Genomic DNA, 21,525 nt, shown 5'->3' on the forward strand with positions numbered 1-21,525 from the left:
TGTCTGTATTTTCAAGTATTTAGTATATAAGTAGCTTCCGGTTGTGAGTGTAGGTGTCTCATTTGATGCCTGCAGTAGGCATCAAAATTTGTACTGAGAGGTATAAAACTATGACTGTTGTTGAGAGACCCATGTTGGCATCATTATTGCTGAAGGTCCTAGTCCTGTCCCTCGTTCGTAGCAGTGCGAAACAGAGATCTCGGAAATTAGTTTGGAGCTGGCAGCCTGCTTCTCCAGTTAGTCCACATGGTATGGGAGACCTGGGGATGTGTTTTTGGGAACAAAAGGAGCTGTCTTCAGGCAGCCTGACTGAAGTGTGTTGCTCCTTGTTAAGTATTTGTGCTCATCACGTACCTGAGTGCATGTCCTGTGCGTACTCATCACTTGTTTTATGGAAATACCCATGCGCATGTAAGAAATACGAGCACATTGTAGGTGTTTGTGGATGAAAGGCAAGTTGTACAAAGTGTTACTGACAGCACTGCAAATGATAGAAAGGTGCGAGAACCACAGGAGACTTTTCACATCCATCTGTGCTGTGATGACTTTGAGGATTTATCTGATGTTTTATGTTCTACTTCAGCATTCGTGAAAGCCCCAAACTTAGTTATAAATTTACTTTGGAGCAATCATTTATGAAAACTTTAGGATTTTTTGGTTAAAACATTGTTTGAAGCTTAAATGAAGATTTTGATCGTCATGCTTTGAGAACATGGGTGTGAAAGGTGAGAAGGGAAGATGCTCATCCCTGTTTCCAGCATGAGGCAAGAGAAAGTAGTTGTCTAGGCCTTTGTTCCTGTGATTTCTTAGTTTCTGTGGCTACAAGCCCTGCAATTCAGGCTGTCCTCAGTGCTGCAATGGTCGCTGTACGAGAGCTGATCCTACATCCCGTATGGGTTAGAATGCAGCAAGCAAAGAGCTGAGTTTCAGGCTGTAATCCTGAATTTCTTGCACTCTTACAGCTTTCAATTCAGCTTCATGTTATTTGCAGAAATGTTTTTTTTTTTGTGTGATTTAATTGAGTAGTCAGTGTGAATTTTGTGGTGTTCGTGTGCATGCAAGGGAGAGGGAGATTTTCTAAGTGTTCAGTGTTCACATGGACATAAACAGGTGGGTTTCCAGCAGAGACATTTGCATTTGAAAACCTGCTCTAAACGGGCTGGGCTTTCCCAGGAGGAGCAGCACCAGCAATGAAACGCAGCGATCGATCAGCATAGAATTGTGTGAGCGTTTGATGGGCAAAATGTTGTGGTGTAAAGACAGGGCCTAAGAATAAGCTCTTTGTGGCTTTGTTTCATTCCTGAAAACTGTGACTGAGAGGCTTTTATCATTAAAAAAAAAATTAATCAGCCACATTTTGGCTAACCTGGAAAATATAAGGAGATCCTTTGCAACATTCTAAGTGCTGTTTCTTTAATCCAATTTTGATAATAATAAAAAAAAAATCATACTTTTAATTTCTATCTGCTTATATTTCCCCAGCTCTAAAAGTAAAGTAATATCCGAACAACTCCTTTCAGTCACAGAGGTGAAAGCGTGTAATTTAGTGTACATAACGATAAACTCTTTCTTTCAAGCAGCTTGCATTCACTATGTTTTCTTTCTTTCCTAATTTTAACTAAGGAAAACATTCCTTTACTTATCACAACACTTCTGTTACATGCCTCGTTCCTTATGGTATTTGGAGTTTATTTTAATTCTTAATCAAATGAGCTATTGAAGAAATTCATCCCAAGAAGCTCAGATGATGGATGTTCACAGTCACACCAATGGGGCCACCTGCTGGGGAAAGGACGAGTTGCCCAGAACGCCCTGCATTGCACCCCTGAACAGGGGAGCCTGGGTTGGCTCATCAGTGGGATGACTGCGAGTATTTTTACCCACAGCAACTGCGAGATAATTCTCATTAATTTACGTTCCTGCCGCTCACGGCTCACTCGAAGCATCCTGCACTTGCTGCTGGCCAAGAGTGTGTGCAAGCATCTGATTCCTCAGTGTCTGTTGTGTAATGGGACTGGGGAAAAAGCTGCAATTACTGGCAAATGCTCTTGCCACTGCAGAAGCTACCATGTTCAAGGATTCCCAGATAAGCCCTATAGATACTTATTTAGGAGATGTGGTGTTGACATGTATTTGGAAGGTGATGTGGGAAGGTTAGGTGAAGATCCAGGACCAGGACCACATCTGCTCATAGCTGCAGGGCAGAGGAGAACACTCCTCTGAATTGAATCCTGCTCCAGACTTGACAGACAGCAACTCAGGTAACTGCTAACGTTTTCCAGTCTGCAGTGGAAGTCTTAGTACTCCTCCACTACGTGAGGCCTCTGTTCCCACTCTCCTGTAAGCATGGCCTTGGGAGAGACCATGGTGAGGACAGCAGCCCAGACTGGTTTCATCAATGAGCTTGGTCAGGGAGAGGGGCACTGTGCTTGCCACTGACTTTGGAAGCAGACAGGTATCATCACCATTAGATCAGTTCATCCCTGAGGCATTACATCTATCTCAGATTATGGCTTCCAGGCTGTTTATTTGTATGTGCTATTAAAGCTCTCTTGGAGTGGGACAAGCAGAAGACCCGAGGACAAGGCAGTTGGCTAGGCAGCATTATTGCAGCCGTGTTCTAGGAACTGTGTGCAAATGGAGCATGCTTTAATTGGTGTGAAAATGGTCATAGTTGGATGTTTTACTTCTTAGCTCACTGAGAAAGCAAGCATTAGCCTTTCCTATGATGGGGCAGCAACATACAAATGGGTTCCAATGTGCCTTCTGGCATGCACCAGCTGTGGAACATGGGATTATCTTGGGGGTTTTGTCTTTCTAAGCAGGAGAAGAGGAAAAGAAAGGAATGCTTACAGTCGTGAAGAGGGAAGGATAATTTCTGGCTCTTTGTTTTGATGCAGTCTGTTCTGACATGGGCTTAAATTTATAGCCTACTGGTTTTCTCATTGTTTGGGAAAGAAGGAACATATTAATTATAATTCTGCACCAGAGCCACCAGACAATTGGGAGAGAAAGTGACTTTGACTTAGACCATCACAAGTTGAGCCACAGATTGTGCTGCAAATCAGAGCTGCAAATTAAGTATGAATCGCTGTCCCATAGGCGTCCAGTATGGCCTGCTGACCTTGCACCCTCTCACAGAACAAGACTAATACTAAATGAGAGAGAAGCTAATTTTATTTGTTGATATTCCTGTGTTGGGATTAATATCAAAGCAGGACACAATTTTTTTGCCACAGCACTCAAGAGGGCAATTTTAAAGTCAGTGCTTGAGTTCAAATGGCTCAATGAGATCCCTTTCCTGCTTCAGCTGACTTGGAGATTCAGCAGAGCTGGCTGGAGGAAGTCACTGTGAATAGCCACTGGTGACTGTCCTGGTCCATAGCAAAGGTCCCTGCCTAACAGAGGTGAGGAGCAGATGCTAACAGAAGGAATATTCTGGCAGACTTTGTGGACTAAATATTTCTTGTTTCTCTTTCTTACAGAAAACACCTTCTGCAGTGGTGACCATGTATCGTGGCACAGCCCTTTGGACAACAGTGAATCCAGAATCCAGCATATGTTACTGACAGAAGACCCTCAGATGCAGCCAGTGCAGACTCCTTTTGGGGTCGTTACTTTCCTACAGGTAAGACCCAGCAACAGTGGCTCTGACTGTCACTTCCTGGGCTTGGAATGTGGCTAACATTACATTTCATTTAGCTTTGGTAAGTCAGATGCTTATTGTCCTGTTTTCCACCTTTCTTCCTTATTTGATTACCGTGGATCTCATCTCTGAGTTGTTGCTCTGGAGGTATTCAGTAAGCATTTTACCAGGATTGAGCAATGGCACACTCAGTTCCCAAGATAGAGGTCTATCTGATGGAGAGAAGGTTTACACCCTGAAACAGACCTGGAGTTGAGTATTACATCACTGCTCTGAAATTTCAGGCATGAACACAGGGGAAAAAAGCTGAGAGGCTTTTAAAAGGTAGAGCTAAATTCAAATTCTATCATTAAGTGATCCACTGGTTTGAATTCCAGGAAAATAAGAGCTTGGAACAGAACTCAGAGTTGCTTTAGCATTATATAATGGCAGAAATGTAGCTCACAACGTTATCACAAAGATTCTTAAGAGCGTAAGTGAATTTTCCTGTACTGATCTACTGTTTAAGAAATGTTCAGGTTCGCTTTGCAAAAGAAGCATTTAAAAAAATCCCTTGTGATTTAACACTATTGTTCAGTGAGGGGAGCTTCCTTCACCGAACGGGTTTGCTTGCTTTTCCAAATTCCTTCTTCTCAGTGATGTCTCTTAGATATGGGCTGCTTTGTACATTTTTAAATTGCATATGGAGTTGTTAACCTTAGTGGAAGAGTTGGCATAGTTTATATCTACTGCTGATTTCTTCTTGCTCCGTGGAAAAGCTTCCATCCTGTGGGAAAATGCAAGTGCCTGCATTTTACAATTTAAGCTTCAGGTGGCTCCCATTTGTCATTGGCCGTAGTTGCAACATGTAAGGGGAAGCTCCATTACCACAGACCTGCACAGGGCAACTGCTGTCCAAAGGCAAAGGCTTTCCTGAATTTTCTGAGCTGCCCAAAAGTCTGTGTTTTATCAACAAGAAAGAGATGGGTGTGGGATTAATCAGTGAAAGCTGAGTTGTGAGACCAGGAAGCAGAGATAGAGAGCCAAGCTAAGCAGGGAGATTCCTGACTGACTCCCCAGTTAGTGCTGCATTAGTCCGCATCTCTTCTTTAGTGCCCAGCTGTCCTGGGTCAAAGGACAGTCAGCTTGTTGCATCTTGAGGCTCTTGGCCTTTTATCTTCCACAACACATATGATTGACTTGCTTTTTCCCTTTGTTTGATGCCTGTTGTTACGGATTTATTTTCACCCATGAAGATAACGATTGCAAAAAGAAAAGAACGAACACAAAATGATCTGTTTAGAGTCTTGCTGTTTGTATGTAATTAGTGAGTGAAGCTTGAGGGAGGGATGTCCTGGAGCAAGGGTGATTCAGGCTGTTCATGGAGGAAGCCTGGGAGATGGGTGGGGATGAAGTGCATCTCCAAGGGCTGGGTCCTGAGAAAGTGAGCTCTGCAAGGGGCAGGGGAGGTAGGGTGTGCGGAGTTGGGTACATGCTGACAGTGATGGTTTTCCACGCAGATCTCTATCAGCGCAGATACACGCTTGCAGCAAAGCCACATCATGTGCTTCTACTTGCTGCTCTTCAGAACTTATTTTTCAGTTCTCCTCTTTTCCGATGAAACATCAGTTGAACAGACTTTGACCAGTGTTGTTGGAAAAGGCTGAGAGTATTGAGGAAGAAAATAGAAGGCCATGGCTAAAATAATTTCTCATCCCAAAGAGTGAGTCATTGTGCTCGACGGCACAAGCCAGCAGCTAATGGGTCAGGAAGAAACTGCCTTCCTCGATCAGCTGAAGGGTGTTTCACCCCTTCATTTGAAGCGTCTGATCTTAGCTGCTGTGAGAGGGACATCTGGTATTGCTCAGTGTGGCAGCTCCCATCCTGAAAAGCAAACACATATTGCCTTATCCAGGAAGGCAGAAGTCTGCAGTTGCCTCCAGTGACAAGTGGATTATGCGATGTGTAAGCAGCTTTACTTTATGGTGCTGAGTAAGATGTAACCAGTCAGCAAACTGAGCTGGTCAAGGGTTTATGAGCTCCAAAGCATTTCCTTGTGGCAGCAGGTCCCTTGCCTGATGGAAATTGCTGGTGCGGTATTGCATTTGTCCCTAGCAATACACTGACAGAACAGTGTTTTGCATCTGTTTAGACCCTAACCTGTCCTGTCTTGTGTGGGCTAGATCGAAGAGTGAGAACAGACTAGTGGATCTTCAGTAAACCCTGATTTGTCACCAGACCCTCCTCATAGTAAAGTTCACACAAGCCATGCAAGATTAAATGTAATGTGAATAGAATCATATAATAGTTTGGGTTGCAAGGAGCAGGAACATCTTCAACCAGATCAGGTTGCACTTCACATGTTAAGTGTAGAGAAAGGGCCTAAGGAATTGCAGAATCCTTCTGTTGTCTTCAGGCTCCATTTCTCCTCGCCCATCTAGTAGTGTGAAGAAATGGCACTTCTTTATATGCTTTGATGCAGCACCACAGGGTGCCTTTTTTCTACAGTTCTTACACGGTTCCCATCCAGTTTAGTATCTCTGTTTTCATTTATTCCAGATTGTTGGGGTTTGCACTGAGGAACTGCATGCAGCTCAGCAGTGGAATGGGCAAGGGATCCTGGAACTGCTTCGGACTGTCCCGGTGTAAGTGCTCATACAGCCCATATAGGGGAGCGTTCCCACAGAGAACAATTCAGTTGTTTGTTTTTATTAACAATCTTTAACTTGTTGATGGAACTTATTTAATCCTATGTTGTAGCAAGAGACGGGAATTCGTTGCAAATCTGTTCTCACGCACAGACGCTTAGATGCAAATTAATGTCTGTGGAAGTCCACATGTTCAGTGTGAGACAGAATGAGGTCTTGAAAGCTTAATTTCCTTCCTCTTACGCCTGCAGCATTTTCTCATTGCTTCTTCCTGAGAGAGCTGGGATAACTGTTACTGGTGACCTCTCTGTGTGGTTCAAAAGAAAGGAAGGAGAGGGTCTGACTTAGAGTGCCTAGGAAAGCTTGGGCGCTGTCTAAACATGAGAAAGTCACTCTCAAACTGGCCATACTCTTGGTGGGCCAGTTTGCAGGAGGAAGAGTGTGCATGCAAGGGAAGTCCATAGTTATTTTTCCTGTGGCAAAATAACGATATGGTTGGGTTAAGGAGGAGGTGGATTTTAAATGTTAAATGGTATGTTGATGCTTTATTTGCTGACAGGTTGCAGCTAAACTTTTTTGGCTTGCAGGTGTTTTGTTTAAACATTTTTCTCTTATATTTAGTGGAAGTTATTGCCATGTGATTGTAGCTCAAAATATTTTTTAAAACAAAATGGTACCGAATATGTGTTCCTGGGCACAATAGTACACTCTCCAGTGTCACAATGGCCTTTAATTGATTTATTATTTGGAAGAGTCCAGCCTTTGCTGCTGGATTTCTTAAACTTGAACTTCTCCCTTTTAGGCACAAGTGCAGATAATTCATGTTAATGCCCTAGAGCAGAGTGAATTTATCCAGCTGCAAGCTTTGTTTCTGGGACCCCAAGAAAATAAAAACTGCCTGCAGCTCTCTTGGCTCCTCTAAGTTAATACAGATACACCACCCCTCTCCTCAGTCTGTTCTCATGTTGGCTTTTGTGCTGTGGTACAAGCACCTTTCCAAGGATAAAATGAAACCCAAATGTGCACAGTTCGAAGGCAAAGCTGCAAACTGCTAAGCCACTGACGTGGAGTGAGAGTCAGTGTCTTGCATCCCAGTGAGGGACTGAAGCAGGTGGCACCTCTGCAGTTAATAATTAACAGCTTCCAGAGTGATGTGAAAAAAGAGTGGCTATCAGTGCATCTGAAAAGCTACAAAATACTAACTTTTACTGCTTTTACTTTTAGTGCTTTAGGAGACTATAACACAGACAAGGCCAGAGGAGGGGGCTTTGGACTGCAATAACAAAGTAATTTTTGTGGTAATTCCAAAAGACTTTGGTTTTTACTTCAAATGAAAAGCACCATCTAAGGCTGACTTCTGCAATCTGCCTGCAGTGTGACCCAAAATAAAGTCTCCGAGTAGTTCATCTTCGTAGTAACCTGTTTTCTATCACCCTTGTTGGGAAACATCTTGACCCTTCTGACTTTTATTGCTAATGAAAACAAAGATTTCTCTGATCCATCTGAGTACTCAACCATTAAGAACCAGCTAGGCAAAATGTCTGTTGTGAGGATATTTATCACAGCAATAAGCTTTTTACAGTACTGAACATGACTGCCGATCTCAGCAAAAAGTACAGTCCCATTGGGACCCTGCTACATCTTTAGATATGTAATAGAGGTATGTATCTTGACCTCATGTCTTGGCCATCTTTCTTAGGCCTCGGCTACACTGGACTTCTCAGTCCCAGTTCAGTTACTTGTAAGCTTAAAACCCAGTTCGGTCTTCTATGAGTAAGTGGGTCCACACAGGGGAGAGCCTGTGTCAATCCTGACTGCTTTGTCTGGTGGTGCCAGACACTAGGCAGAGAACAGCTAGGTCCTGGAGGGCTTTCATTATGTGTCTGGGCAATGTAAAGGACAAATGTGTGCTATGGGATGTATATACAACATAGAGGGGCTTCTAGGCTTGTTTTAAACTCTGTCTTGTGCTTCCTTCCAGTACAGGCCCACTCTGTTGGGCAGTACTAGCTGAAGTGCGTGACTGGTTCATTACCTTTCTTTCCTTCTTTCTTTCTTTCTTTGTAGAGCTGGAGGCCCCTGGTTGATAACAGATATGCGAAGAGGAGAGACAATATTCGAGATTGACCCACATCTGCAAGTATGTCTTTAGTTTATAAAATGCCACGTCTTTTGTAGTAGGCAGGGAGAATTGATTTAATGGTATAAAAAGGTTCTATTGTTTTCTGTAAAGGTGCTGTGATCTTCTCAATGTTTGCAATAATTCTGGAAAACTCTTAAGAGACTTCCTTTGCCCTCTCAGAGGTGGTTCAAGAGTGTGCATGTCCAGCCCCAGGAAGATGGCAGCTCTAGGAAGAAAGTTAGAAAAGGGAGACCAGGAAAACAGAATCTCATACATGAGACAAATTGGTAAGATTTGCACTGCATGTTTTAGAAAGGAGGAAAATAGAAAATAACAGAACGTAGAACAGTACAAGATTTAGAAATGATAGATCAGGAAATTCCTCCTCTGTTTTATATGCAAGCATAAGGAGATACAACATGCAGAAAACTCAAAACCAAGTAAGTGTTTTTTTTCACAGGAAATGTGACAGTGTAGCTTATTCTGTAGGATGTCACTTGAGGAAAAGTAGTTAGTGTAGTCTGAGAAATAATGGGAAACCAAAAGTATCTCATGCGGTTATTAATAATCCATGCAGGAAGATATAGTAAACCTTCTTCAGAGTTGAAGTTAATTTCTGAAGTTTAAAGATCAGAGTAGGACCTCTATGGGGAGGTTACCGTCCCATGGACTACTGATCTGTGCGTTTGGGAAATGGTTCTGCATCCCTTCAGCAGAGTATGGTATGGGTCCCAGGCAAATACAGCGTGGTGCTGACCTTGTTTCAGTGAGTCACTGAGTATTTGCCTTTAACAGAGAACTTATGGCTTAGCCTGGTAGGGCACGTGCATACACGCACGTTTTGTACAAGCTATTGCGTTTGCTATGGTCTGCGTGTCTGCATCTGATTACCCTCAGTTGCCTCACAGCGTATTTTATTTTGAAAGCTTAAGAACAAAACACAATTCTGCTTTTACTGTTTTTAAGGATTTGTTCATCTAAAATAACACCAGTCTGAGAGACACACAAAAAAAAATATTCCACAAATGTCCCACAGTGTGGGAGCTAATACAACTGCGAGTCCTATGAAGTTTTTAGGCTTTTTAAAATTTTGCCCACTCTCCCCCTGGAGGGTGTTTGTCTGTTCTCTGCTCACTGGTGATTCCTAATGATAACAGGGTTTTCTTCCATTTACTGTAAATGAGAAGTAGCTCAGCTTACTGGAATCTGAGTCAGCCAAGGCAAGTTAAGGCAAATAAAGAGTACCTCTGCCTCACCAGTGCATCCTGCCACTGAAAGCTGCTATGTCTGTGGTCTTTCCGGACTTCCTCACATTGAAGACATTCCTGTTTCTCTTCTCTTTTGCCCTTGCAGTAGTGTGTATGCGCAGGTGTGTGCGTGCACCTCCTTCCTGCTCTGCTGCCACAGCCTCTGGGGATTCACAGGGCAAAACTTGCTGCTGGGGTGCTGAGCCCCAAAGAGCCTTTGCTGAGCATGGGGAGCAAGGCTGTGCCAGGCTGGGTTCAGCCACATCATGCACCTCCTGCTCTAATTAGTGGGGAAAGGATAAAGTGTTATTCATTTGGCGTCTTGGTGGTGGTGGTGGTGCAGGGTGTGTGAGAGCTGAAAGGCAGCAGCGGAAAATAGGTGGAGGGGAGGGAGGGAGCAGGCAGAGGAAATGGACAACTAGCACGTTGCCTGCCTGGGAAGCAGGCAGAGCTTGTTTTGAGGCTGCATTGTCTCTTGTGGGAATTGATTGAGGCCTAAACCCAGCCCTGGCAGCAGCAGCTGTACTTTCTGTTCGGAGTTTCTGAGAATGGATCCCAACTAAGATGTCATCCCAGGATGTCGGCAATTAATGCTGTGGCAACGCTGGCTGTTTTCTGTTCAGCCAGGCTTCCCTGTAGGCCATTCAGATTTCTCTGGCAGCACTGTCAAACAATCCCTGTCGGTCCCCAGCTCTGCACTTATTCTCAGTGCTTTGCTTCTGTTTTAGCAGATATCTCAGAAGAGAATAAAGCTGATTTGAATTTCCTGAGTTGTGGTTGCTGCTCTGCGGGTCACGCCGCAGTGCTCTGGCTCGTTTAGAAAGGGATCAATGACTTATAAGAGCCTCAGAGCATCCCTCCCACATGCTGAGAGGAAAATGGGACAGAAACATCCTTTCTTTGAGGGAGGAAAAGGCTGAACCTCCTCTGCCCTGGGCTGCTCCAAACTCCTGCTCAGGCTGCCCGTTCAAGGGAGGAAGAACAACCCCTCAGCCCAGGCACATCTTTGCTGGCTAAAGATGGGGTAAAGCTGTGCATTGCCCCAGCCGAGAGTCTGCACTGGCTAGGGTTTTTTTGGTGTTTTCCCCCTTCAAGATCAATATTGCAAACGTTATAAAACAGGCATGCAAATTAGGCTGCCTTAGGCCACCTCGTTTCCATCAGCCCCCCTTGATCTTCAAGGGCTGCCAACAGATCAGCACTTCTTCCCCTGAGGAAGGGCTCTGCAAACCATCTGAGATGCAGATGATGAGTCCCTTTACCCCTCTGCAAGGCTCTGCTCACTGTCCAAAGGCCCTGACTGTGTGTGTGAGCAGGGGCTGAAGATGGAGGGATGGAGAAGCACGTCCCGCCAGAGCCTCTGCCTGGTGGAGTCCTCGGGGCCCTCTGGGCTCTTCTGCTCCCTGCTCCAGGGCAGCTTTGGTGGCTCTCCCATGCTTACTCAATCGCTAGAATGAAAAATCACCGTGCTGACAAGCTGAATCTTCCCATGGCAGCTGATTTGAGTCCTCACAGAGCGCTGCGGAGGGCTCCCAAAGGAGCCACATGCTAAATCTCTCTTAGAGCATCATTTGCATATGTAGGATCGGATGTATTTTTATTTCTTCTACCACAACTTCTATTTCTGGGTGAAACAACTAATTTTATGTTCAGGATATAACAAAAGAAAATCCCAGCAGATTTATTATTTCTCACATTTTCCCATTACATTTTCATAGAAGCCAGTTTCCGTTGGTGCCGGAGGAAGATGCCAATGAGGAGCAGTCTTTCAGGAGAGAGGCAGAAGGAAAGCAGTGTCTTGAATGCTTAAGTCTAAGTCAGGACTGCTCTGGTCCTGTCCTCAGCCACAAGCTTCTGCCTCTGCTCTTGGCCAAAGAGCCAGTTTAGGGAGGTGATCCAGCTGAAAAAAAAAAAAAAAAAAAAAAAAGTTGGCTGAAGGGAAGGGGTAGGAGTACATGGAGGAGGGTGGGACTTCAGCCACTGCAAATTACATCAGCTGTGCATGCATCCACACCCAGAGTGCCTGTGCTTATTTTTGAGCTGCTCAAATCATCTCTTGAATGGTCACAAGAACAGGCAACGCTCTTTCTAGGGCACAGCATGCGCAGCTGGCCAAAGGGAGGAATGCATGTGGGTTTTAGTCTGGAAACAGCTTCTTAAGGAACAGATTTTGCAGAGCGCTGGATGCTCCCACGGCCTCTTGACTCCAGTGGCAAGGTCAAACTGGAGGGTAGTAATAACGAGCAGAGATCTGCTCCCATTGTGCATAACACAGCTCTGCTCCTGCCTTTAACCTTCAAAGTCTCTGTCCCGCAAGTGGTGGGGCTTACCGCCTGTTCTGAGGTGACCCAGACGGAAGCAGTGAGATGGAGATCTTGCTAGTGCCGCTGAGCGGTACCAGAAGTGCCACTCCTTCAGAAGAGGGGAAAACGAGCCCAGTTGATGAGGTGCCAGGGGAGAGGAGAGAGTAACAGCAGCCCTTCCTCGATGTAGCTCAGCCCTGAGTTTGTCCAGCTCAACATTACCCCCTTGTGGGACATAGGTGGAAATTCAGAGTAACGCTAGTTCCCCTAGCACCTTAAGTGTCCCGTGGAAGTTTTGGCTGTTGCTTAGGACAGTCTTGCTGGCAACAGATGCCCATGTCCCTGAAAAAATGCATCATCTCTGAGAGTACCCAGCTGCTTGAGGTTGGTGTGCAACGCCTTCCTAGACCCAAACATTGGTTATGTGCTTGGAAAGTCCAGCTTACAGGGGAGGGAGTTCGTGTATCTTGTCGATAGAGAAAGCTATGCGACAGCTTTGGCATTGTGAACAAACCTGTGTTTTTCCTTTACTAGACTCCCCAGCAGGCTGAAAAGCAGTGGTTGTCCAGGCAGTTTGCAAATTGAGAACTCTTGTCAATGATGAGTCTCTCTGTGAGCTGTTTTCATTATGGGACTCCTTAGTAAGCTTGGAAAGAAAGCTTAAGTTTAGTTATTCAGGGATCTGTTATCGTTGACATACAATAGATAGACTGTCAAGCTGTGCTTCACACGGGAGTGTATAATGTAGTGTCACAAATGTTTTGAGTTGGTGTAAACTGGAGCTGAGGCTGAAAGAAGCAACCCTGACCCCAGGCCATTGATTTCCACCTCAGTCTTTCCCTGTTTCGTGCCCACCAGGGCCACATAGTGAAGCAGTGGGGAAGGGACAGGAGTTCAGACCAACCTGCTATGGAAGAGGTTTGTTCCAGTTCGGACCAGCTCCCTGATTCAGCTCTGTGTGCAGTCACCTTTAGCACGGGGGCCAGAGAGTGGAAACTGGCCAGAAAGGGGGAAGATGCAGGAGCTGCTGAGTGGTTGAGCCAGGGTGGGTTCCAGCTTAGGTTCAAGCCACACCCCAAAAAGTCTTGGGGTTTTGGATCTTTTCAAGCAGGAGAGAGTGGACAAAGGGATTGAGACAGATGGCTCAAACCTGAGTGGAGTGAGTGCCAAATGTGCCTGGGATGACCTCAGCCGGCCCCCGGAGGATGACGAAGACAGCAGGAGCATTTGCATTGGGACCCAGCCGCGGCGGCTCTCCGGGAAAGGTAAGAAGAAGTCCTGGGCCAAGTCACTGTCATGGCCTTTCAACTTGTTTTCTGATGGATCTGGGCAGTGGGCTGAGTCATGCAGCATCTTGGGGTTCATAGCAAACACCACAGTTACTGGAAGGCTCAGTATGTCTCAGGGGAGCAAAATGAATTTTGGTGTGGCCTCTTTGAGGAAGGAATTGTTTTGTCAAAATGTTTCTTTCAATTTTTACACTATTTCTAATGCAAATCTGCAAAGTTAAACTGAGCACTGGATGAAACCCAGAGTGCAAACACCTGCAAGGTGAAGCAACTGCATGTTCCCAGGTTGTTTCCCAGGCTGTGTTTCCTTATTAACATTAGGACTTCTTGAGTGGCAAGTTAGACTAACACTGCACATTGCTGTAGGTGAACTCAAGTGACTCTTGCAAATACAGAACTCTGGAAAGAAGAAATAAAATACAGTGGAGTTCCCCTTTGCAGTGAGATGCCATCTCAGAATACAGATGCAATTACACATGCTTGAAATTATGCATGTTACCTTTGAAATGGGTCAAGTGACATAAAATTTGAGGGCTTGAGATTTCCTGGAATTAATGATGGTTTCCACAGGAATGGTATCATACTTGTTTTTAAGTCCATGGTAAAAAAAAATATTTGAATGCATATAGAGTTCCTTGTGGCTTCTGTACAAATATTTTGAACTGTACTGGATCTAAAAAAGCTCTTTTCCCTCAGCTTTCCAAATGAAAAGCCCAAGATGGGTATACATGGTGTTATTTGTTTATCCATCAAAAGATTTTGAAATAATTTGGATATTTTTTTCTCTACTTGATTCCCACGTTTCTCAAAAAAAAAATGCAGAAATTTCTAAGAAAGGTAGGAAAGCATCCTATTAAAATATTTGGCCATTAGAAATTGTAGGAAAATTTAAAAAAAAAAAAAAGACTGCATATGAACTGCATAATTTGCAGTTTATTTTAAAATGTGAGCTTAAGGCTAAAGGTTGCCCTGCATAAAATTCCTTTCTTTTTGGAAACTTGTAAATTGATCAAAAGATTTGCAAAGCCAATTGCAAAAACTTGGGAACCTCCTTGCACTCGTTTGGTAAAGGAAGAAATTCTTGCTATGCCTAATGGGAGAAGTGACTTTCAGTGTAAAGGTTGGAAGCGTCAGGAGGTTCTGAGAGAGCTGCAGAAACAGCAAACACCTCATTTATGAAAGGATACAAAACTACTCGGAATTTCCTCATCAGGAGGGCTCGGTACTAAAGGTTCCAGCTTTCCTTGCCTGACATAACATCGTAGCTCAAACCAAGAGAGTTCAATCTGACTTTATAAAGTGAAATAACTCCTAAGGTCCAATAAGAGCTGTTAAGAATTAACCCTTAGCATCTCTTAATTTCTTTCTGAAGGGGAAGAGTTTAGATTAAACACTATAGAAACAGCCCTTTTAAAAAAAAGAAAGCTGACATCTCCTTGTATCTGTGATGTTTCTGGGGATGTTAAATCATGTTTAAAAAGTTTCTCTTTGCAGATACAGAGCAAATCAGGGAGACTTTGCGGAGAGGGCTTGAGATTAACAGCAAACCTGTTCTACCTCCGATAAATGCACAAAGACAGAACGGGTTGAACCACGACCGAGCACCGTAAGTTTCACCCTGCACACTCAGATAGTGGGAGGAGGGAGGCTAAAAAGCTCAGTGTGGAAAATGAAGTTAAAGCTGGGTGGGAAAAGACTTGGCAAGGGGAGAGGAAGGCTAGCAGGAAATACTTGCAAAGCACAAAGACAGAGGGAGAAGAGTTGTTCAGGTCGGGTTAATGGGCTAGTACTCAGGAGGGCAGATTTTGAAAGGAATTTTGGAAAAACCTTGCTAATGCAGAGTCACTCTGACTGTTCTGTAGGACCTGCTGCTCACAGTGTAGAGTTATTTGAAATCAGTCTGGACTGAGCCCTATAAAATGTACTATGCTGAACAGTGCTATGGTATCCAAAGAGCTAGGTGGCATAGATGAGTGTTTGCTGATATTTTTGCCTGAGCATTTTGTTTTCAGGTTTATAATTAAGAAACTTGGTTAAAATGTTGATTTAGGGTTTTTTTAAGTGACTGATATTGCCTTGCTTAAGCAGACAGGTACTGGCAGTAGTTACATGCCAATACCACCCTGGTCTGTAACAGTCTGTAGACTAACAGATGATTTAAGTGGGGTGAGCCTGTAGATCTCATTTGTAACTTTTGACTTCAGTGAATCTGTAGGAAATTACCTGTGGTTTCAAGCTATCTGCAGTATCTGCACTTCCGTCTTTCTGAGTTTCTCTCCTTCCCCTCTGAGGCTTATTTCAGTTGCTAGTTAAATGTCTCCCCATCAGTGTTAATGTTTTCATCTAAATGATACAGAAAGGCATGCATCTTTGGTGCACCCTTTCATCTTGGTATTTCCTTTGGTTTCCTAGTCTCTGATGAACATTTGTGCTTTCTTGTTCCAAGAGTAAAGATCATCATGAAATCAGCTCTTTCCTGTAGTGCCAGGCAGGGACAGCATCCTGCTCTGTTTCAGTTCCTGTTTCTTGATTCAAGCATTTCATGAGAAAAATATTCCTTATACTTGGTTAGGACTCTGATGTCCTTTCTTGTTCCGTTTTGTGCGTGACTTCTGATTTGCCTTACATATGAATGTTTCTGAGTTGCCTAATCCTTTGGGGGAAGTATTATATCAATTGCTGTGTACTAGTAAGTAATATGAGATATTGGTGCTTAAAAGAAAAAAATCTCAAGTGGCTTTATTATTGCTCTAGGAATAATCTTACTTTTGCTATATAGTAATTATATGGAGCCAGATTCTGACCTGACTCGGATTTTGAGTCATACTTCCCTGCCTGAAGGTTGGTCTCATTGGACCATTGGTTGGTCCCGTTGGCCTCACTCTAAAAATAAAGTTATACCATCTGATTTGCACAAATCACACTTAGCCTTAGAAGGCTCAAAATTATTGGGCAGGATTTCTCACAGATGCTGGGCTCCTGCATGAGTAAAAGCTCTGAGTTCTTAGTGGTTGGGGATGACCAGAAAAGTTTAGGCTATCAGGGCAGGGATGCAGCTGATGGGTAAGCCTTAATGCTGGGAGGCAGTTGTTGCTTAGATAAGAAAGCTTTATGTTATTCAGGGTAACATAAACAGAGATACGCTCAAGACAGAGTGGTGAAAGGTTAGCAGAGGTCTAAGATGAAGCACACAAATATTTACCTGGGGTTTTAACTGTTCTGAGACAGAGAGGAAGGCAGGTCAAATTCAGAGCCTTGTATCTGTGACAGGGCTCTTTGTTGCAAATCTCTCTTACCTGTAGCAGCTGTGCACCCACCCTACCTGAAGCCTGAGTAGTAGGAATGGCTGGTTCCCAGTGTTTGCCTGCTAGAAGATCAATACATTTCTCTGAGGTTTATAGTTACCACTGTGGAAACTGATAGCTAGCCTGTTTCTCCATAATAGGAATCCAGTTAAGGAAAGAGAGCTATCAGCTGTGTGTCTTGTCAGCGGTTACTCTGGTGATAGTTGGTACTGGAAGGATAGAGGAGATCTCAACTTAAAGCAGCAGTGTGTCCTAATACTTTCTTCCTCCATCTTTCTGACTACTTTGAGAGGAGTTTGGAAAAGGTCTTTTTTCTACTTGTGCAGAGGCTTCTCTTCCCCAATTAATGTAGCAGATACAATGGGACTTGTTCAATGCATTGACCATGCTGAGAGAGGTGTTTTGTGCTGAAAGCAGTGTTTACTCACAACCTCTAACTAACTGATACTTAAATCAGGCCTGATAATTACCCGCATTGTGGCTAGAACTTAACAGGCAACATATTTTCCAGCACAGTGTGGTATAGAGGAAGCAGAAGAGGAAGATCTTACTACGTCTTAGCCTTTCTTAATACACTGTCTCAGCATGTCTTATGCATTTGAGCAAATTTGCTCAACATGCAATTAAGCACATGAGCGTCGTCTCGAGACTTGTCTCCAGCTGCTGCAGACAGACGTAACTTAGGAGTTCAGCTTTTACCTGCAGTGATATATTTACATCCATGTTCCCTACAGGTACCTGCAGTGGCCAAGGCTGAGACATGAAAGGCACAAAACCCAGTGCAGATATAGTAATTTCATAAGACTTACAAGCACCTGAGATGGAGGACAGCACTGCACATAGATCTAGTCCTTCTGGTGTGATCCTTACTTGGGCCTAGTAGGGCTAGGACTCAGTTCTATTCTTCACTGTAAATCTTGTGAAATCAAAGGCAAGTCATTTAGCTATTGAGCTTCAGTTCTGAATCTATAAAATGGGACTAAAAACAATGTCATTTTCTTGAGGCACCACAAGGATAAATATGTTAATGATTACGAGGTGCTGGCTGATGGGAAGCAGGCTTGTGTGTAATCATATCCTGCACTGTACACACCAGACCATAAAATATCAAACCCGTGGTGCGTTGCAAGGGTCCTGTGAATAACTGGTGCATTAGAGGCTCCTCAGGAACTTGACAGAAACACTCTGTTGGGGCATGGCAAATTGTTCCAAATCTACTTTCCATAGGGAGCACTGCAGAACCCCAGGCCAAGTTTGCACCCAGCTGACATCAGGATGTTAAAGTCTGACATAGACTCTAATGGCTTCGTGCAGAAGAGGAATGTGCTGTTTATTTATCATAGATTTGCAGCCACCAACTGCTTTCCTAGTGGCTTTCTTGCCTTTCTTTTACCCTAACCCTACCACCCACACACAATAATCTATCAGTTTAAAGCAGACAACCTGTTCTGCATTCAGCATCACAAAATAGTAGCAGAAACACTCAAACTTTCAAATATTTGTTTGTATGAAATGTGGAGGATCCCAATTCTATACAGATTTCCTTGTCTTTGTGTCGCTACAGTTTGCAGTGCTTATGCAAAAGCCTCACATAGTTGGTTGCAGATAGGGCTTGATTCAGTGTTCTGGCTCCAGCAAAGCACATACTTACATGTTAAGCATGCATATTACCAGTTGTTCACTGTCCCAGAGTGCTAAAAAAAAAAGTTCCTTTGAGAAAAAGCTGGTTTCTGTCAAAACCCTGTTGGGCAGCTGTGGTACTTTGATTCATTAGTGTTATTACTGTAGACTACGTAGCCCTTTTTCTCCTAAGGATATGAATAAAAGCACTCTTAATGCCTAAAACTGCATTGGACATCTGTTTCTCAAAATGACTGTTAGCTCAGTTCATAAGCGGCCATTAAATCAGTTCATACGCATTAAACAAAAGAACATGTAAATTAATCTTTGGAAACATGACTAATCATTTTGACCATAGGTAACATAATACTCTTGATTACTGCTTGGAAAAATGAGGCGTGTATGAATAGAAATGTACTTTACAGTGGCGTGTTATTTATTTCTTGGGACCCATCAGCTTGCTGGGTGCTGTTCAGGCAGACAGAAAGGCAAGGCTCCCAGTCTCCCAAACTGTGTGGATGCACTCTTGTTGGATATGGCGATGAGAAACGTTTAGATGTCAGACTAAACACTGCTGCAGTTAAGATCTCAGTGGTCTGGAAGTTCCAGATGTCAAAGATCAGTGACACTTGTGGAGTCTTGCTTCATTTGCTGTCTAATTTCTTGATGTAATAAGTTCTGGGACCAAGCCTTTAATTGTCCCTGGCAGTTAGCTCTGTGCTTTCCTGTGAGGTAGGTGACTAGTATCTCCACAGATGAGGACAGAGGAGTTAATTTGCACAGTTGCAATGAGAGCCAGGGTTGGAATAGGGGAATACTTGACCTTTTCCACCCCTCAAGGGTCACCTTGATCATGCAGTGTTGCTGAAAGTTATGTTTTTCTGCCCCTTGGCTGACTCAGACTGTTCTACTGCTCCTGTCAGCTGAGGCATGGAGTAGAAACCTAGAGCTAGCACACTGCATTACTGCCTGTGTTACTAAAATTATTAGTAACTGCTACATTTCATTGTGTCAGGATTCAAGTAATGCCCACATGCATCCCTGCTGTCTGAAGGTGGGGCTTGAGTGGTGGAAAAAGGTCTTCCAAGGCTATCTTACTTTGACAAAGCACAAGGCTTTTCCAGCATCTCTCTACTGTCGATCGCTCTCCATCTTCTCAAGAAGGATAAAGTGGTATGGTTCAATATGCCTGATTCCCATATTTCTGTCTGGGATTTCCCTGATAACTATGCATGCACTAGTCCCCTTATGCACAGTGGTCATTTGTCCGGTACCCACAATGGATGCCCCAGAGACCTCAAATCCCATCTGCATTCATTTTCCAGGCAGAAAGACAGGTTGAGTCTAGGGAAACCTGAACATATGGTAGTTCTGTGCCCCTGTGCTAATTCCATCCAGCCCTGAAGTGTTTCCAGCTGTGCAGGGAAATGAAGGCAGGTTCCTGGCAAACAGAGCAGGGAACAACCCTCCGGCAGGTGGGGCTGGCAGGACTGTCCTAGCTGTGACCTTCTGGTGCACTGCACCCTGAGCATCTCAGGTTGTGGGAAGAGGGAGGAGTTGTGTCACTCCAGAAGTCCTCCTGGGGTGAACCCAGACTGTCACACAGTGTGCCTGGTTTGGAATGCATGAGTAACAGTGGCACCACTTGCAGGACTGGCGTCTACTGCCCATGTAGTTTCTCTGACATGGTAAACAGGGCGTGCTGATTTTTCCTTTCAGTGAGTAACATTGGGTTAATGCACATTAACAAACTCCATGTGGGCAGCATTTCTGAGGAAGCTCTGACAGTAGTATCAAGACGTAGGATTTGCTTCGAGGCGAGTCTGCATTTTGCTTCTCCCATTTGCACTGGATTTTGATTGCTGCTTTACTTGGGCGGAGGGGAGCTGTTGTCTGTGTAGCTGATTTCCTGTCTTCAGTTCTTGGAGGCAAACTTTTACATAAAGGGGAGCGTTTCAGCGTTCTCTAGAACTGCCTAGTTCTGGCTAGACTTTCTCATTCTGCAACCGCTAAGCAGTAAGTTTCCAATCCAGTCCTGCTTATTTAGGCATACTCTCTCATCGAGACGCCATTCAGTGGTGTCTTGCTTGAGGAAGGAATGCTGCATGGGGGGAGGCAATATACTTTAGGGAGTGTCTCTCAGCGTGAGGCTGAGTGCTGGGTGACAAGCCTGCAAACTAGGAAAGCAAATGTCTGGAAAACCAGTGTCAGTAGAAGTGCAGAGCGGTCACCATGCTAATCATTTGCACTTCTGCATAGCTTTCCCCATCTAAGAATCCAAAAGTGCTTTGCAAACATTGACTTAATCCTTGCAACAACTCTACATGGAAAAATGTCTCAGTTTTACAGACAGGAACCTGAAGCATAAAAAGAGTTGTTTGACTTTGCCGATGAATCTACAGGGTGCCAGTGGCACAGCCTAAATCTCTCAGTCCCGGTTCAGCTGCAGGTCTGGAACAGTCTGGCCCTTGCAAGCACTGACAGTAGTTATTATGCAGGTTTCCAAAGGGATATGTGAGTGGCAAGAGGATTGTTGCTACTGGCATTGTCCCTGGAGCCATTCTGTGCCAGAAAACGCACACAGAACATCTTCACCATCCAGTTTAACCAGGATGATGAGCCCCCAGGTCTGAGCACTCAAGCTAGCCTTGTCTCAGTGTGACCACAGCAGGAGCTGTGTAACCTTGTCCTCCCATTTTTGCACTTGCCTGGATGGATCTGTGACGTGTCCCAGAACTCTGTGTGCCAAGATGCTTAGGGCTTTTTCCCACAACTGCTGGTTTGCCCTTCAGGGGAAGCTGTGGGAGAGACACTGGAAGATTGCCGGCACTTAAGTGATCTTTGACCATATCTTCATTAGGGAGTGAGGAGCTTTGAAATAGCACAGTTGGGAAGGGAAGAAAGGAGGGGGGAAAAAAAAGTAGTCCAACCATTCTCTCCCAGCTGTGTAAGGTTACACTAATGGTTTGCATTTGCTAACTCATGGCACCAGGTTTTGTGCATAGGAAGCAAGGAGCAGTGACTGTAACTCAGGTTAGTGATGCAGTGGGCACCCACTCCTACAGAGAGCCCCTGCCGTGGGCGGCTTCCAACAGCTTGTCCCTTGTGATTTTGGTACCTGGGAGGGTAACTTGGAAGTACAGCAAAATTATGTTCCATGTCAGCAACAGAGATTGGGAGAGAGCTGAGGCCTCTTTCCATGACAGATCCATGAGATCAAGCACTCTGATCATAAAGCAAAATGCAAATACAAGAATAAATAAACCTTTCTTAATCCCATCAACCTGGTTATTCTTGAATCCCATAAAATAACTGCCAGTGGGGTTGCTTGAGAAGAGGTTGCTATAAACATGACTTATAAGGAGG

At 44.2% G+C, this 21,525-nt stretch overlaps 1 protein-coding gene across 4 annotated transcripts in view; it reads left to right on the forward strand.

Moving 5' to 3' along the window:
• The window catches only part of SUFU (SUFU negative regulator of hedgehog signaling), a 96,203-nt gene that overhangs the window by 45,610 nt on the left and 29,068 nt on the right, over window positions 1-21,525 (forward strand). For 3 of the 4 annotated variants that reach the window (XM_086752055.1, XM_086752058.1, XM_086752057.1), the window contains 5 exons: window positions 3,486-3,628; window positions 6,185-6,270; window positions 8,341-8,413; window positions 13,054-13,210; window positions 14,729-14,840. In XM_086752055.1, the coding sequence (XP_086608181.1) occupies window positions 3,486-3,628; window positions 6,185-6,270; window positions 8,341-8,413; window positions 13,054-13,210; window positions 14,729-14,840 (571 nt within the window). The remainder of the gene's footprint in view (window positions 1-3,485; window positions 3,629-6,184; window positions 6,271-8,340; window positions 8,414-13,053; window positions 13,211-14,728; window positions 14,841-21,525) is intronic. The other variant, XM_086752056.1, reaches the window with a different exon arrangement.

This window comes from Chlamydotis macqueenii, chromosome 7 (genome assembly GCF_036417535.1).
Source record: "Chlamydotis macqueenii isolate bChlMac1 chromosome 7, bChlMac1.mat, whole genome shotgun sequence".
Classification (NCBI taxonomy): domain Eukaryota; kingdom Metazoa; phylum Chordata; class Aves; order Otidiformes; family Otididae; genus Chlamydotis; species Chlamydotis macqueenii.